The sequence below is a fragment of the Hemiscyllium ocellatum genome, chromosome 17, assembly GCF_020745735.1.
Source record: "Hemiscyllium ocellatum isolate sHemOce1 chromosome 17, sHemOce1.pat.X.cur, whole genome shotgun sequence".
Lineage (NCBI taxonomy): Eukaryota > Metazoa > Chordata > Chondrichthyes > Orectolobiformes > Hemiscylliidae > Hemiscyllium > Hemiscyllium ocellatum.
In genome coordinates, this window is record NC_083417.1 from 34,196,793 (window position 1) to 34,216,022 (window position 19,230).

Below are 19,230 nucleotides of genomic sequence, written 5' to 3' on the forward strand. Positions count from 1 at the left end.
AGAAAAAACATTTGTGTCATAACCCCTATAGTTTGCTCCCTCACCTTGCACAGCACCTTAACCCAGCCCATCTGGATCTAGGATTTTGTCCACTTTTAAGCATGCCAACATCTCCCCTACCTCCTCAGTCCCTATGTAAATCTGCTAAAGAATCTCACAGTCCATCTTCCTAAATTCAGTACCTACAGCTTCCTTCTCCCAGGTGAAGACAGAAGCGAAGTATTCATTACCAATGTCCTCCAGCTGCACACATTGATTACACCTTGGTCCTTAATGGCCTTTGCTCTTACCCTGATTATCCTCTTTGCCTTAATATACTTGGATTCTCTGTAATTTTACCTACCAGTGTTTTTTTTAAGTTCCATCTTTGCTAGCCTAAATGCTATCTTAAGATTTCCCCTTAATTTTATGTACTCCTTCAAGACTTCTGTTGATTTGCACCCTGCTCCAAGCCTCATGTTTCTAGTTAGAACATAGAACAATACAGCACAGAACAGGCCCTTCGGCCCATCAATGGAGAATATCCCTGATGCAAAGACAAGACTTTGTCTCCATTAGGGCAGTGAGGTCGTCATCCTGTCTTGTGATCATAAACGTCTGCTACTGGTAGATTGGCAAGGATAAAGCCAATATGTTTGTACCTCTTGGTTCCTTTACAACCTGTCATTGTTCTAGTCTGGAACCAGATCAGTCATGGTCATGGCGATGGACCTTCAACTGAAAATACATTCTTTGTTTTCATTACTCTGTTTTCCATTTGGTGCTGAATGTAGAGAAAAATTGATTCATCAGCCAAGTGAATGGGGATGCTCTTGGTTGTGATCAGTGGTAATCAACAAGAGGTTTGTTTGACCTGATACACTGGGACTTCATGGGGCCTAGAATAAAGCTTGAAGACTTTCAGGGCAACTACTTCCTGACTATATACCACTTTGCTGCCACTTCTGATAGCGATGATGGTATCTTTTACTTTATATAAAAAAAGTTTAATTTGAATAAATGTGAGGTATTACATTTTGGTAAAAGGGCTGGGCTTAGACAATTAAAAGTGGGTCTTGGGTAGTGTTGTAGAACAGAAGGACCTAGGGGTTCTGGTACGTAATTCTTTTTAAGTTTGAGTCATATGTATACATGGTGTTAATGAAAGTGTTTAACACACTTGCTTTCATTGCTCAGATCTTCGAGGAATTGGGCCATCATGTTGAGGTTGTACAGACGCTGGTGAGGCCTCTTCTGGAATATTGTCTCCAGTTCTGGTCACCCTGTTACAGGAAGGATATTATTAAGTTGGAGAGAATTCAGAAAACATTTACCAGGTTGTTGCTGAGAAAGGAGGGTTTGAATTATATGAAGAGACTGGATAGGTTGGGACTTCTTTCACTGGAGCGTAGAAGGTTGAGGCATGACCTTTTAGAGACTTATGAAATCATGAGGGGTATAGATAAGGTGAATGGCAGGTGTCTTTTCCCTAGGATTAGGGATTTCAAAACAAGGGGCCATATTTTTAAGGTGAGAGGAGAGATTTTAAAAAGACATTGGGGACAGTTTTTTTGACACAGAATGGCTCATGTGTGGGATGAACTGCTAGAGGAAGTGGTGGATGCAGGTACAGTTATAACATTTAAAAGAACTTTAGGTAAGGACATGAATAAGAAATTTTTGGGAGATATGGGCAGGCAAGTGGACTAGTTTACTTTGGGATTATGGTCAACATGGACTGGTTGGACTGAAGGGTTTGTTTTCTGCTCTGACTCTGAGAATGACTCATATTTGACTAGCCTATAGGACAGTTCTTCCAATTTTGATACCACATGTTGCTAAAGAGAGCTTTGCAAGGCCAGGGTTATAGGAACAGGGCTGTGTGCCATTATCATTTCTTATGCCTTGGTTGGTTTCACATTATCTTTTCCTCTGACATCATAGTAGATAGATACACAAGTGTCTTGCCAGGCTTTATGAAGTTATTTAAGAGTCAACCACATCGCTGGTATGGCAGCGTAAATGTGAATAGTGAAATGTAGGCCAGATGATACAATTGAATATCTAGGAATACACTGAAGCATATACAGCATACCAAAAAACAACAAGCCCGCCAGCCCCAATTAGCCGATGCCTTTTGTAGGCATCTGCTGGAAACAAACAGGAATAAATTGTTGCTCCTGACTGATTATTCTTGATTTCCTGGATACACTCAGAAGTATGTGAAGGGTAACAATACGGATGTAAAATAGCAAATGATTCATCAATAAGTGTAGGTCTTGCCATTAATATATACTAGTTAATACTTAAAATGTTTTTGAAAATAGCCGCACAGAAAGTCTCTTTTTTTGAAAGGCATTTGTAATATTTGAGAATATTATGTAATATTTGCTTTAGTTCCTCCTCTTTTTCTCCTTTTGAGTATAATTCATAAATTTTGTCTGGTTAGATAAGCTATGTCAAATGAATAACATTAATACTACTTCAGGGGTTGGTGAGGTATTACATTTTGGTAAAAGGGCTGGGGTGGGGTGGGCAGAGGTGCTCGGTCCTCAGGAAATGTAAGCTTACAAAGTAAAAGAGTGTGGTGTCATTGAAGGGTAACTAATTTAATAATTATACCCAATGTGAGACAGGAAGGGATAAAACATTATAAGCATTTTAAACAAAAGTCAGCATCAGATAGAGGGGTAGGCAAGAAAAAGTGAAAAGGCAAAAGTAATGGTTCTTTATTTGAATATGCACAATATTCAAAACAAAATAAATGAATTAACAAATGGAGGCTAATGATGGATATGATCGTATACACATTATACTGTTCTGATTATAAGGAGCTCAAAGCTGGGATACAATTATTCAAAGGCATGTGATCTTTGAAAGTACAGACAGGATGGAATGGCTTTGTTAGTATGAGATGGAATGGCTTTGTTAGTATGAGATGGAATGGCTTTGTTAGTATGAGATGGAATTAGTTTGTTAACAAAAAATGATCTTGGATCCGATGATGTGGAATCCATATTAGTGGAGGTAAGAAATAACAAGGGGAAGAAGACATTGGTGACAGTAGTCTCTATAGACCCCCTCACATTGGTTTTCTGTAGGACAGAGAATAAATTGGGGGACAATGAAGACATGTAAAAGGTAGTACATTATTTATGGTGACTTTAATTCTCATGTAGATTGGGAAAATCAAATTGGCAGAGGTAGCTAGGAGGTAGAATTCATACAATGTATTTGGGATATTTTTCTAGAACAGTATGTTATGAATCTAACTAAGGATTGAACTTTTTTGGATCTGGTAATGCGTAATGAGGCAGTAATAAGTGATCTTAAAATAAGAGATCTTCTGTCGAACAGAGACCATAATATAGTACCAGTATGTCTTTGATTTGAGAGTGAGAAACTTTATTCAGAAACAACTGTGCTAAGCTTAAATAAAGATCATTGCAAAGGACTGAGTTGGACTGGGGAAGAGATTTAGTAGCAAAAAGTAGAGGAACAATGCAGACTTTTTTTAAAAAAAAGTTTAATTCGTGACTTGCAGCAAAGATATATGGCAGTGAGGAAAAATTATTCTAGGAAGTATATAAACTGACCATTGCTAATGAGAGAAGTTAAGGACAATGCCACATTGTATGCATTTTCTTTCAATTTGATAAATATTAGTGGTCAACCAGATGACTGGTAAAATTTTGAAATCTAACAAATGACAACCAAATAAAGTAAAAGAGAGTGAAAATTAATTATATGGTCAAATGAGAAAGTACTAATAGCATTCCAACAGTACTAAATAATAGCATTCTAAAAATACTAAATAATCATGGGGCTAAGGAATGGGAAGAATTGCACTGACAGTAATCTTTCAAGAATCCTTAGATTCTGGAAAAGTCTCAGAGGTTTGTCAAACTGCTAAAGTTAACATCCCATTCAAAAAAAACTGACAAAATTAGTAGCTAAAGACTAGATAGCTTAACATCTTTTATTTGGAAAATTATAAAGGATGGAATAGAGAATGCATTTAGAAACACAAGGTACATTATGTAATCAGTGTGGCTTCATGGAGGAGAAATCATGCCTGACACAGTTATTGCAATCTTTTGAGCAGATAAGGGGAAGCAGAATTGTAATATATTTGAATTTCCAAAAGGCTTTCGATTTGTTACTGCACATAAGATACTTAATAAGCTAAATGTGTGGGTAGTATATGAAGACAGCTAGAGGACTTGCTAACTAATAGAAGACAGCGTTGGATAAAGGGAGCATTTACTGGAAGGCAACCATTAACTAGTTTGATGCTGCAAGGAAGATGTAAGTTTATGTGATTTGGCAGAAAGAATAAAAGAGCTGAATATTATTTAAATAAGGGAAGATTTCCAAAAGCTGTGGCACAGAGGGATTTGGAGTTCCTAGTGCATGAATTTCAAAAAGTTAGCATCCATGTTCAGCGATTCATATGGATTGCAAATAGGATGTTGGCTTCTATTTCAAAGAATGGTAGATTTTAAAAAAAGCATGTTCTTGCTAAGACTATGCAAGAAGCTAGACAGACCAAAGCTGGAATATTGAGAGCAGTTTTAATCCCCTTATCCTTAGAACGATAACATTGGAGGCAATCCAGAGAATTTAAGTAGAGATGAGAACTTTGTCTGAGAGTGATGAATCTGTGGAATTCTTTACCATAGAAGGCTGTCAAGGTTATGTCGTTAAGTCTGTTCAAACTTGAGATAGACACATTTTTAATCTGTAAAGGAATTGAAAGTTATCAGATAAGACCGGATAGTGGAGGATTATCAGATCAACCATGATCAAACTGGACAGCAAAACAGATTTGATGGGCTGAAGGCCTAAAATGCAATACAGCCTTGTTGCGTGTTCATTCCATTTTTATCAAGCAAAAACTCTACAATAGCCACAGACTAGCTTGTTGCTTTGCTGTATAGTTTGTTGCTGAATTAGGTTTTTTTGTGTTACTTGCGTTAAGAGTAATGTTACTGGACTGTCTAGTGCCCAAGTTAATGTTCTGGGGGTAGGAAATTGAATCTCAGTATAGCAGATGGTGAAAGCTAGCCTAATGATGACCATGAAATCCATATTGATTGTTGTAAAATAACACCTGATTCGTATCAAGAGATGAATTTCTGATCTGCAAATAATTATAGAAACATACGAGCAGTAGTAGGCCATTCAACCCCTTGAGTCAAGATTAGAGTGGCACTGGAAAAGCACAGCAGGTCAGGCAGCATCTGAGGAGCAGGAAAATTGACATTTCGGACAAAAGCCCTTTATCGGGAAAGGCTGCCTGACCTGCTGTGCTTTTCCAGCACCACTCTAATCTTGACTCTAATCTCCAGCATCTGCAGTATCCACTTCTGCCCATTCAACCCGTTGAGCATATTCTGTTATTCAGTGAGATCATGACTGACCTGTGGCTAAACTTCATATACCTGCATTGAGCCCATATCACTTAATACCTTTGCTTAACAAAAATTCATTTATCTAGGATTTAAAATTAACAACTGATCCAGTATCCACCTCCATCTGTGAAAGTGAGTTCCAAATATCTATTGCCTTTTTGAGTGTAGAGTTGCTTCTTAACATCTATCCTGAATAGTGTGAGAATTGGGCTCGACCATGTCCCACTAATTGGTGGAGGCAATGGCCTAGTGGTATTATTGCCAGATTATTAATCCGGAGACCCCATAATTTATCTGGGGTTGTGGATTCGAATCCTGTCATGGCGGATTGAGGAATTTTGAATTCAGTGAACAAAGCTGGAATAAAGAATGTAATAATGGCCATGAAACTGATGTCAAAATTGTTAGAAAAACTCATCTGGCTCATTAAATGTACTTGAGAGAAGGAAACTGCTATTCTTACTTGCTCTGACATACGTGTGATTCCAGACCCACAGTGATGTGGTTGATTCTTAGTTGCCCTCTCAATATTTCATGGGCAGTAAATGCTGGCCTAGCCAGTGACAGTCACATCCTATGAAAAAAAATTCTAGAATAATCCAACCAGTGGAAATAGTTTATTTACCCTGCCTTTTCCTGTTAATATTTTGAAGACTGTGTTGTATATAATGTAGCTGTTATTATTTGTCAATAAAAATGAGAATTGACATATTAGATCAGCAAAACCAACTCTGTGTTCTGATTGTGTAGGCATACGTTTTAGTTGTTCCATTCAGTGGACCCATCATTGCTGTGCTAACTGGCATACATTAGCTTATATAGTGCCTTGATTTTAATATTCTATTGTATGTTTCAAAATTTTTTTTTGTTGCCTTGCATTTCACATTTCTGTTGTCTCCTACAGCTCTACAACCTCCCAAGATATGTGCTTTTTAATTCTGGCTTAATAACTTTATCATCATCTTTCCTTTGTTGTGATTTTTACTGACCTTTCTTTGTCCAAAGTGAAATCACAATTGTGCAAGCCTTGCTACTTGGACAGAATACAACCAGTGAAAAGCAGAGGTGGTCCAGAGACTACTCCTGTTCTCTAGGTCCCTAACTTATGGGTCCATGGTGGAGACTTATTCCTAGGTTCCTGCTGTCTTCTCTGAATCCCTGACACAGACTCAATCTTCTAGCAAATGTTGCCCCAAGGTTCTTGCTATTGCTATGCTAATTCCTTCCTCTTTTATACTACCAGACACTTTTTTCATAACCCTGTAAATGTCTCTGGTCATGTACTTTTTGCTGTATAAATCTATGGATTATTTGGTCAAGCTACTTATTGGTCTGATTACCTACCTGTCTGAAGTGTGTAGTTCTTTTTTCTAATCACTTGCCCATTTGGAGTGTTGTGTTATGTTATCTTGTGTGTTTGTAGCTGTAACCTTCTATTCTGATTTCTGACTACATGGCTGTTCCTCATACTGGTTTAGGCTTTAAGTTATTACCTTTAAATGGTCATTTTTCCAACAGCATGTTGGTTAATTTGATCAAACTAGAGCTATACTTTCATAATGGTGATCTACAACCTTCAGCTGCTCGGCCCCTCGGCTTTGAAATTTCCTTCCAAACACCCTGGCCCCCTCTCTTCTTTTAAGCTGCATCTCAAAACTTGCATTTTGGACTACTATTTCTGTAATTTGTACTGCAGTCTGCCTTGGAATGATTTGCATCTCTAAAGGTAGTATGTAAATGAAAATTGTTGTTGCTACACAGCCAAATTTTAGACTACATGTCATATCCAGTGTTATGGACCAGGCCAGACCCCCTCAAAACATTTCAAGAAGGAACCCTAGACCCTAACTTTTCTAGTTCTTTTAAGCAGGTGTAGAGTGGATATTCCAGGAGTGATGCAGTTGGTCAAATACCTCTGTTTTAAACAAACAATATATTTACAGTGCACCAAATGAAACACAAACAAAAGAGAACAGAATAACCTAACCTATCAGAAAACCCAACAGACTATCCCAACTTAATGCTGCTATTCCAAATGCCTGCAACAGTCCCCATAAACCCTCCCCCTTGGCAAAAAGGAAAAATCAGATACTGATTCTTACAGGAGAGAGAGAGAGGGTGGAGAGATTTAGCATGGAACCTCCTTCCACTGTAACAGTTTCTTTGGATTTCCCAGCTTAAACTGACCAGCAGCTCCAAACGGCCAGACTGCTTAAAAACTGGGAACAGCTGAGCTGGGACAACTGGCCATGCTCTTTTCTTTGTACAAATGTTATTTTAAAAAACTTTAAAAAGCTTCCTCAAGTAGATAAACCCAGACATCTTGGAACCCATGACTTTATGATCCCTCTGGAAAAAAACAAGGACAACATAACCTTGTTAAAGGAGCAGCATTGCCACATGAGCAAACAGCAATGCCTTTTATCCAGTCAAAAAAGTAGTTATAGCTGGTGCACCTTTTCTTTGTGGGTTTTTAGTAAAGCAATTTTATATTAACTATTTCGTAATTATTTAAAAGGAGAAATTACTGGTGAAACTCTCCAGGTTTCCTAATGACCTTGGAGAGAGAAGCAGTGTTAATGTTACAAGTCCAATATGACTTCTCTCGAACTGAAGGAACATGGAAATTTGATGGGTTTAATGTTGTTGAAAAAGGGGGGAAGAGCAGGTAGAACAAGAGAGAAGATAAGGAAAAGATTAGATCAGACAAATTAAAAAGCCAAGATGTCACAGAACAAAAAGCAAAAAGAGTGGTAGTAATTGTAGTGAAGAAACTAGCAATTGGTCCAGGGCTGCTGTTAGTAGCAGAATAAAGATCATATACGGTTGGTGCAGTGGAAGAAAAATTATCAAAATGGAGAACAGAATCCATGAGGTTGTTGAAATCAGAAGGCTGTTGAATACCTAATGGGATGTGTTGTGCCTTCAGCTTGTGTTGGATATTACTGGAACACTGCAGCAGGCCAGGACAGAAATGTGAGCATGAGAGCAAGATAACATATTAACATGACTGGAAGATCAGAGTCCAGCTTGCAGACTGAGCAAAGGTCTTCCACTAAGTGGTTTCTCAGTCTGCATTTAGTTTCCCCAATGTAGAAGAGACGAGAGTGTGAGCAGCACAGGCAGAAAGCTGGTGAAACAGAAAGAAATACACGAACATTGTTGCCTTTACTCCAAAGGAGTATCTGGGGCTTTGGACTGTGACACTTGTGGTGTAATGCTGGTAATGGAGATGATGGAGGACGAATAAATAAAACTGATAGGTGAGCAATGAAGATTGGGGGAGTCATTTTGTAAATCTGGGAAAGGGAGGAAGGGGTGAAAGAAAAGGTTGGTCATGAATGTCCATGTGGGTATCGTTGATTGAGAAAAAAGTAAGGCATTTTGGATGCATTATTGCGAAAAGTAACGTAATTGGAATAGATATAATGAAGACAAAGAAACTAGAAGAATGGAATGGAGCTCTTACTGAAAGCAGGGTGTGTGAAGGTATAAATAAGATAGCTGCAGGATTTATTGTGCTTGCAGTGAATATAAGTGAATAGCCCTTTCCTGGAAATGGAGTCACAGATGTTAGAGAAGCAAAGAGTAGGATGGTTCCGGTGAAGGTGACAGCATGCGAGAAATTGAAGAAAGTTGGTTCTCGATGCCACTCTAGATTAGAGCAGGAGGTGGCACTGTTACAGCTATCGATCTGTCACCTTTTGATATTCCATCTTTCTTGTCCTCTAATCTTTACCTGGCATTTTCTTTTGTTCCACTTATCCTTCCGTTTTTCAATGCATAAAACTCAAGTTACCAACTGCCCAGTTCTGAAGAGTCATATTGGATTCAAAGAATCTCCGACTTCTTTCCCCAGTGATACTGCCAGATATGCTGAGGTTTTTTTTAATATCAGATCTTGATTATTTGCAATGTTTTACTTGGAATTGCAGATTGTTTCAAATGAAGGTGAGCCTTTCTGTTAGATGTTTTTAAGGTGACATTTTTAATACTTCTCCTTATGGAAGACATTACAACAAATGGATATTTGACACAATGCAACTGTTTTACATTTCTCCTGAGTAACTCCTCCAGTAATATGTACAAGTTTTTAAAGTAGCTAGTAACGTTTTAAAGTTTCACATACATGATAGTAATACCTTGTTTGTGACAAAAAAACTTGAGAAAAAATATAGTCTATGCAACTTAAATATTTTTTTCTCTCTGCAGTAACCATTGAGAGGATAGATGTAAGAGGATTACAACACAAGAAGAATGAGAAGACTGCTGAATATTACTTTGAGGTGCCGATTTCTATTATTTAGATTTGTAATGAGCAAAACACGTCACTTTCATTTTACATTGTTTATCATATGTAATGCCAATATTTAAAGTAGAATTTAAATTAACTGCCATACAATGGAGACCAGTTTAGTGCATAACGGAAATTTTCTATTTTTCAACTACTCACCTCTGTCAGCAATATTGGATGTCCCCCAGAGGTCCCTCTATAGTTTCTGTCTGCCCAGTTTTGTTATTTTGCCTGATATTTTTTATAAATATATTCCAGGATATAGGCATGGCTGACTGGCAAACATTTCTATCCCATCATTAATGGCTCTTGAGATAATTTGTCAAAGCCTACCTACACACTGATACAAGGCCAACCACTGCACTGCACTGTCACCTGTACCATTCTTTTAAGTAGATGTAAATTTCCATGCAAAGTGGAATCCCTACCAGTAAGAAAGAGCTTACTGCTACAAGCAGTAATTTGGCTGCTGCAGCACCGGAATGGGTGGAAGGCGAAACTTTTAGTCGCTGATGATTGATTTTGCTGTCGACCTCTCCGAACTTGAGGTGGGTCAGATTTATTAATCATAATCATTGGGAACCTGCTCTGCGTTCATTAGCATGCCTTAGATGCTGATTAACACCCCAGCCCACTGAAATCAGAATCACAAGCACAATCTTGTTAGACAGAACTAGCAAATACATCTGCTCAAAAATCTGTCAAAATTTAAAAGACATCAGCCTTATGGTGTTGACTTCTTGAACATCATCATTACCTTGGCTCCTTAAAAAAAAAGCCATTTGTTATTGCATAAATGCTTGCAGTATTGGGATTGAAGTTGCTCCATGTTCTCAGCTTCAGAAGTCCCTCAGTCATTTGCAATCTGGCTTGTTGTTGTTACTTACTTTGAGCATTTGGAGCGAAACCTAACTGACAGGCAAACAGGCATGATCTCAAGAGGGGATTTAATTCAAAAGGTCATATTTTGTAATTGTGCCCTGGTTCCATGCAAGCTTTTGATGAAAAAGCAATCCGATGTGTATGTTCTCCTAGTTTTGATTAAAGGTTTTCATCTGACGGAGGATGAAGGAAATATGTGAATTAAATGCAGAAGTAGATCATGGAACTGGGCCCTTGAGCATGCTGTGTCATTCATTTTAATCATGGACGATCTGTTTATGTTTCAAATTCCACATTCCTATCTACTCTGATAACCTTAGATGTTTATTGGGCAACTGAATCAATTAACTAGGAGAAAGTGAGGACTGCAGATGCTGGAGATCAGAACTGAAAAATGTGTTGCTGGAAAAGCACAGCAGGTCAGGCAGCATCCAAAGAGCAGGAGAATTGACGTTTCGGGCATAATCAATCAACCTCTGTCTTAAATATATTCAATGACTCTGCCTCTCAGCCTTCTTGGGCAGAAAGTCTGGAAGTTACACACCCCTGCTGAGAGGAAATAATATTCCTGATTCTCCCATAAAAGGGTGACTGCTCATTTTTAAAATACTGCCTGTAGTTCTGAACTCATCTACCAGAGGAAACATCATTTGTGGATCCACCTAATCAAGAGTATTCAGGATTATGTATGCTTAATTAAGTAACCCCTCACTCTTCTAAGCTCCAATGAAATCAAGCCCAATCTATCCAATTCATCTTCATAAGACAATCTGTTTGTTCAAGTTATCAATCTAGTAGACACCCCCTGAAATGCCTGCAGTGTATTTTACAGCCTTTCTTAAATAAGGAGACCAAAATGTACATGGCATTCAAGATGTGATCTCGACATTGTTCTCACAAATACTGAAGCATAAGTTTTATATTTTGACTGTTCTCAATTATTTTGAATTTTTCTAACTAACTAACTGTCTATAACCAACTCAATGGTCAACTCTAATTCCTTCCCCACAATAGACATCAAGCTAACTGGCCTATAACTTCCTGTTATCTGAGAATCTCCCTTCTTGATTATGCGCCTATGTTTGCTACTTTCCTACCTGTAGAACTTTTCCAGAAGCTAATGAATTTTGGAAATTAACTTCAATGCATTTACTACAACATAAGCCACTGTTTTTAAGACTCTAGGATAAAGTCCATCAGGACCCAAGTTTTAGCCTGCAGCTCCGTCAGTTTGCTTGGTACCTCTTTCTGCTGATTGTAATTTCACCACCTTCCTATCGTACTTCTACTTCCTGATTTACTATAACTTACTATTGCTTGAATTTATTTTGTATGCTCGATAATGAAGTGAAAGGAAAAATATTTCTTCATTGTGTATATACCATTTCCATATAATTGACTAATCCTGTTGTCACTGTCTGGAGGACCAACATATACTTCCTTTATTCTTTCTATAGGTATCTAAAATTTTGGCCTTCAGTTTCAATATTTTCTCATGCAGATTCAACTAGTTACTTCAAATCTCTATTTTTATTTGTGTATTCAAAATATATATTTTAACTCTGATACTCAGGTCCTGTGGTCAGATTCTTCAATGACACTCATAACCAAGACCTATCGGGAACTGAGAGAATTTCTTTTAAAGGTAAGTGAGCTGAGGGTTTATGGCATGGAATGCAATCTCTTTATATTTCAAAAGCAGAAAATTAATTACTGTTTCCATTATTTAAAAATTGTAACTTCCAGTTGTCATCAGCGTTGCTTTTTAAATCAGTTAATAGTATTGATACTTTCCACATTATGCAGAATGGAAAGAGGGAAGAAAAAAGGTGTTGAATGGACAAACCTGATATGAGATGGTATAAAACCTGATTTTTGATGCCGATGTTTCAGGATAAAGATAATGCATTTCAGTTATTTCATGTCATTGTTACAACAGCTATCTTCTGTGATGAATAGAGAATACCATTTGTGATTTCAGCATGCTATTAGTACAGCTGCTCTTTAGCAACTGGAAAACTTCACAAATAAAATGCTACTTTTCCTGGGTTTGCCATTCAATATGAATTCAATGTAATATTTTTTGTTTAACATTCTGCCTAGGCATTTGGAGAGTTCATCAAAATATTTCAAAATGTTCAACAGCAAAAACATGTATACTGTATTAAGGATATATGGTATTGGTTTCAGCTATCATAAATCTCTATTACCTCCATTCACAAATTTTACATACTCAACAGTTTCAAAAAAATCAATTTCTACAAGAAACAAATACAGAAATTATTCATTTGGCTGATAGATTTTATTACCATACTTGAGCACATTTATTTAGTGTGCCAGAATAACTTGGGGTTGATCTCATTTGCATCAAGTATTCATTTTAGTCTTTTTTTTTAAATTCACTCTTGGGACTTGGGAATCGCTTTATTACCCATTGAATTTGGATGCTAGCTTTTTGTGATTTTTAAATATAAAAAACTTTTTTCTTGTTTTTCATTGTATGAAAATCTTTTGGGACTGCTTTAGCCACTGTGTTTGAATTTTATTTTTGTAGGCACTGTCAACAAAAATTGTAGTGCAAGTATTCAAGTATTTAATTGTTGGGATATTTTCTGACTAGTTATTGGTAATTTTAAGTCCATTACACTATCCCTGTTGAGGTTTGAAATGGGAAACTTATGGACAACAAAGTTGACTCTTAAGATGGAATAAATCTGTGTGAAAGAAGACTTTCAGTATGCTGAGTGGAATAATGTTGTAAACCTAAACTTTGTAAGTCTTTTTATGATCTTTAAACCATAATATATTGAAATATCTTCCCTATTGTTGAGTCCTGCCGAGCACCTAGCCCATGCTGTAAATATTGCATGAAGTGAATATTCTAGAACGTGTAGCAATTTAATCATTACCTCGTCAATATTTATGGAAAGGATATGTTTCAGAGGTAACCGTTCATTAGAAAACCCTTGTAAAATATTTCTGACTGGTTTGCAGAAAGTGGGAAATACTTAATTCTTCATAGGTAACTTCTTTCGGGGAATAGATATAATAAAATCCAAAAATATTGCTGTAATTCTAACTGTTGTTTGGCTATTTTTGTCTTAACTCTAGCTAGAAGTGAAGTTTGATAATTGCAGTGTAAACCTCAGTGAACTAAGTGGAACAAGCGAAGAGTTGAGAAGCATGGCTGGATAAAGCAATTTTATCATGTGAATTTTGGCTCCCTCTGGAGGTTTGACCAAATGCAGTCTAAATTAAATCTTTTGCTCCAATGACTTTATTATTTTCAGCTGCCATTTTCTTTCTTCACTCATTTCAAAATGAGCAGCGTAAAGTAATGAGGATAACATAACATTTAAAATGATGCACATTGAAGTTGCTGCCCGAATTTATTTGATTGAAGGGGATACTGAATATATTGTGGACAATTTGTTAGATTGAAAATGTATAAGGTACATATCTATGGGGTGGAAAGATAGATACATTTTAGACCTTTAAAGAATGAACAACTTGTATCAATTTTCGTAATTTTTGAAGTGTCCTTGTTCAAGTGAGAAATATTCTTAAATGGTCATGAAGTGAGGAAGATGGTCTACAAGAATGGATTTTAAGATTATTTTTAAAATGTCAAAAGAAAAGTAGAGAATTGTGGAGGAGTTACAGAGAAATTTGCCATTATAGGTAACTGCTGTCCCACCAATATCAAATAGTCCATGGAGGGGGGACACTACCTCAATGTGGTGAGAGATTTATGTACTTTAATAATCCCTCAATGCACTTCAGAGCTCCAGACTCTTGATATAGAGTCATAGAGATGTAAAGCACGGAAACAGACCCTTCGGTCCAACCCGTCCATGCTGTCCAGATATCCCAACCAAATCTAGTCCCACCTGCCAGCACCATCCAAACCCTTTCTGTTCAAAAACCCATCCAGATGTCTTTTAAATGTTGCAATTGTACTAGCCTCCACAACTTCGTCTGGCAGCTCATTCCATACATGTACCACCCTCTGCTTGAAACCGTTGCCCCATCCAGATGCCTTTTATATCTTTCCCCTCTCATCCTAAGCCTATGCCCTCTAGTTCTGGACTCCCTCACCTGAGAGAAAAGACTTTGTCTATTTATCCTATCCATGCCCCTCATGATTTTATAAACTTTTATAAAGTAAACCCTCAGCCTCTGACGCTCCAGGAAAAACAGCTGGGGCTGTTTTCAACTCCTCCCTGTAGTTCAAATCCTCCAACCCTGGTAACATCTCGTAAATCTTTTCTGAACCCTTTTCAAGTTTCACAACATCCTTCCAATAGGAAGGTGACCAGAATTGCACGTAATATTCCAAAAGTAGCCTAACAAATGTCCTATACAGCAGCAGCATGACCTCCCAACGCCTGTGCTCGATACTCTGACCAATAAAGGAAGACATACCAAACACCGCCTTCACTATCTTATCTACCTGTAACTCTACTTTCAATGAGCTGTGAACCTGTACTCCAAGGTCTTTGTTCAGCAACCTTCCCTAGGACCTTACCATTAAGTGTATAAGTCCTCCTAAGATTTGCTTTCCCAAAATGCAGCACCTCGCATGTATCTAAATTAAGCCCCATCTGCCACTTCTCAGCCCATTGGCCCATCTGATCAAGATTCCATTGTAATCTGAGGTAACCTTCGCTGTCCATTACACCTCCAATTTTGGTGTCATGTGCAAACTTACAAACTATACCTCTTGTGCTCACATCCAAATCATTTGTATAAATGACAAAAAGTAGTGGACCCAGGACCGACCCTTGTGGCACTCCACTGGTCACAGGCCTGCAGTCTGAAAACAACCCTCCACCACCACCCTTTGTCTTCTGTCTTTGAGCAAGTTCTGTATCCAAATGGCTAGTTCTCCCTGTATTCTGAGATCTAACCTTGCTAACCAGTCTCCCATGGGAACCTTGTTGAACGCCTTACTGAAGTCCATATAGATTATGTCCACCTCTCTACCCTCATCAATCCTCTTTGTTACTTCATCAAAAAACTCAAATCAAGTTTGTGAGACATGATTTCCCATGCACAAAGTCATGTTGACTATCCCTAATCAGTCCTTGCCTTTCCAAATACATGTGCATCCTATCCCTCAGGATTAACTTGCCCACCACCGATGTCAGGCTCACCAGTCTATAGTTCCATGGCTTGTCCTTAACGCCCTTAAACAGTGACACCACGTTAGCCAGCCTCCAGTCTTCCGGCAGCTCACCTGTGACTATTGATGATACAAATATCTCAGCAAGAGGCCCAACAATCACTTCCCTATCTTCCCACAGAGATCTAGGATACACCTGATTAGGTCCAGGGGTGCTGATCAGGTGTACCCTTTTATGTGTTTCAAGACATTCAGCATTTGGTCCTCTGTAGTGTGGACATGGTGTGGATGTCACCATCTATTTCTCTACATTCTATATCTTTCATGTTCTTTTCCACAGTAAACACTGATGCAAAATACTCATTTAGTATCTCCCACATCTCCTGCAGTTCCACACACAGACTGTCTTGCTGATCTTTGAGGGACCCTATTCTCTCCCTTGTTACCCTTTTGTCCTTAAGATATTTATAAAAACCCTTTGGATTCTCCTTACCCATATTTGCCAAAGCTATCTTTTTGCCCTCCTGATTTCCTTCTTAAGTATACTACTATTGCCTTAATGTTCTTGTTAGGATTTATTCAATCTATCTTGTCTATACCTGATTCCTTTTTCTTCACCAATCCCTCAATTTCTTTAGTTGTGAGTGTAGTGCTGGAAAAGCACAGCAGGTCAGGCAGCATCCGAGGAGCAGGAGAATTGATGTTTCGGGCATAAGCTCTTCATCAGGACTACACTTCGACTCTGATCTCCAGCATCTGCAGTTCTCACTTCTCCTCCTCAATTTCTTTAGTCATCCAGCATTCCCTACACCTAGCAGTCTTTCCTTTCACCCTAACAGGAATATATTGTCTCTGGACTCTTGTTATCTCATTTCTGAAGGCTTCCCATTTTCCAGCCGTCCCTTTACCTGCGAACATCTGCCCCCAATCAGCTTTTGAAAGTTTTTGACTAATACCGTCAAACTTAGCCTTCCTCCAATTTAGAACTTCAACTTTTAGATCTGGTCTATCCTTTTCCATCACTATTTTAAAACTAATAGAATTATGGTCACTGGCCCCAAAGTGCTCCCCCACTGACACCTCAGTCACCTGGCCTGCCTTATTTCCCAAGAGTAGGTTAAGTTTTGCACCTTCTCTGGTAGGTACATCAACATACTGAATCAAAAAAATTTCTTGTACACGCTTAACAAATTCCTATCGATCTTAACACTATGGCAGTCCCAGTCTGTTTGGAAAGTTAAAATCCCCTACCATAAATGCCCTATTATTCTTACAGATAACTGAGATCACCTTCCAAATCTGTTTCTCAATTTCCTTCTAAGTGTTACAGGATCTGTAATACAATCCTAATAAGGTGATGGCAACAAAGTTTTGGGTAAGTTCCAGAAAAGTGTAATTCAAAGAAATCCTCCATTTCAGAGCATATGAAAGAAGATTGTCTCTGTCTCTGCTACAGGGTGTGAAGATGGAAGAAGCTCTAGTCATTGTGGTCATCTGGTCACTGAAATTTGACTATCCCATCAATATTGTATGGATAATGACAGAGCCCCAAAATTGCCTTGTTAAACAAAGTAATGGGCAGGTATCTACCAGGATTTGTTTACCACCTGAGGAGAGATGCAGAATTGGAGATGGAAAATTAATTCTGAAAAAATGTCTTTGGACTTAACTGTTTCTTTCCCTACAGATATTGCCGCTGCGTTTCCCCCGCTTTTTCTGTTTTATGAGGAGAATTGACTGCTGGGATAGGACTGTGAGCCTGGGAGTCCCTAGTCAAGAATTTGCACACAGATGATTGATGCACTAATAGGTCATGTCATTGAGCAGTAATAGCTGTGACTGAGCAATTCTGTAAAAGACGCCTCTGTCCTCCCCAAATTTGGTGAGGCTAGAAAAGGAGCCATAGAAATAGACTGCCCACTTCTCCTGGCACATCCTGCAGAATCATCATCTTTGTGATCACGGTCCCTAGTAGCAACTGCTCAACAACCAAACAAGTAGCCAAGTCCAGTGATGTCAATTTTAGACGTTTTCTCCTGTCCTTTGTTTTTCTGGTGTGGCTTCATCAAGAGGAGGTAATGCTTGATAAATCGGTTAGAATTCTTTGAGGAGATAACAAGCAAGTTAGACAAGAACCAGTGGACGTGATCTATTTGATTTTCCAGAATGCGTTTGACAGGAGGCTGCTAAACAAAATCAGAACCCATGGTGTTATCAGCAAAATACTGGCATGGATAGAGGATTGGCTGACTGGCAGGAGGCAAAGATTGGGGTTAAAAAAGAGTCTTTTCCAGGATGGCACTAGTGGAGTTCTGTAGGTGTCAGTATTGGGACCACAAATATTCACATGTTATACATTTAACAATCTGAATGAAGGAACTAAGGGCATTGTTGCTAAGGTTTCAGATGTCACAAAGGTAAGTGGAGGAGTAAGTAGTGTTGAGGAAATGGAAAGGCTACAGAAGGATTTGGACAAGTTGTGAGTGTGAGCAAAGAAGTGGCAGATGAAATACAATATGGGAACGTGTGGATTATGCACTTCGGTAGGAAGAATAGAGGCATAGACTATTTTCTGAATAGTGAAAGGCTTTGGAAATCTGAAGCTTAAAGGGACTTCCATGGACATTCATTTGGCAGCTAGGAAGGTAAATGCAATGTTAGCATTCATTTCAAGAGGTCTAGAATACAAGCGCAGGGATATACTGTTGAAGTTATATAAGGCTACGGCCAGACTGCATTTGGAATGTTGTGAGTAGTTTTGGGCCTGTATGTAAAGGAGAATGTGTTGGCCTTGGAGGTGATTGAGAGAAGGTTTAGGAGAACAACCTTGGGGCTGAAGAGCTTGTTCTATGAAGTGGTTGAGGACTGGGCCTTTACTCGATGATGTTTAGGAGGATAAGGCAGGAATCTCATTGAAACTTACAGAATGTTAGGCCTGGATAGAATGGATGTGGAGAAGATACTTCTACTATAGGAGTGATTAAAACCCGAGGGCACAGCTTCAGAGTCTAGGGCACTTTAGCACTGAGATGAAGAGATGTTTCTTCAGTCAGAAGATGATGAATCTCATTGCTGAAGAAGGCTCTGGAGGCCAAACCATTATGTTTATTTAAGACAAAGGTAAGGAGATTCTTAATTAGTAAGTGGATCAGAGGTTATGGGGAGAGGCAGAAGGATAGGTTTGAGAAACAGATTAGCCATGATCAAATAACACTGGGCCAAATTGTGCAAGAAGGACGTGAAAGCTTTCCGCAGTATGCAAAATGAATTTGCTAAGTTGTATAGAAGGAAATGTTTCACTGACAAGAAAGTCAATAAAATAGAAGACACTAATTTTAATATTGACAAAAGAACCCAGGATGTTAAGATTTTCTTTTTACCTAGCAAGTTATGATATGAAACACACTATATAAAGGGTCAGTTTAAACAGATTCCATAGTAAATTATATTTTAAAAAGTGGATTATGTAATTGAAAAGAAAATAATTGTACAGCTATGGAAAAAGACTAGTGAGTTGGGCTAATTGGATACACTAA

The 19,230-nt window shown here is 38.2% G+C and overlaps 1 protein-coding gene across 2 annotated transcripts in view; it reads left to right on the top strand.

Annotated features, from left to right (window-relative positions):
- The window catches only part of zcchc14 (zinc finger, CCHC domain containing 14), a 120,431-nt gene that overhangs the window by 22,744 nt on the left and 78,457 nt on the right, over nucleotides 1-19,230 (top strand). For both annotated transcript variants that reach the window (XM_060838068.1, XM_060838069.1), the window contains exons 3-4: nucleotides 9,606-9,679; nucleotides 12,143-12,214. In XM_060838068.1, the coding sequence (XP_060694051.1) occupies nucleotides 9,606-9,679; nucleotides 12,143-12,214 (146 nt within the window). The remainder of the gene's footprint in view (nucleotides 1-9,605; nucleotides 9,680-12,142; nucleotides 12,215-19,230) is intronic.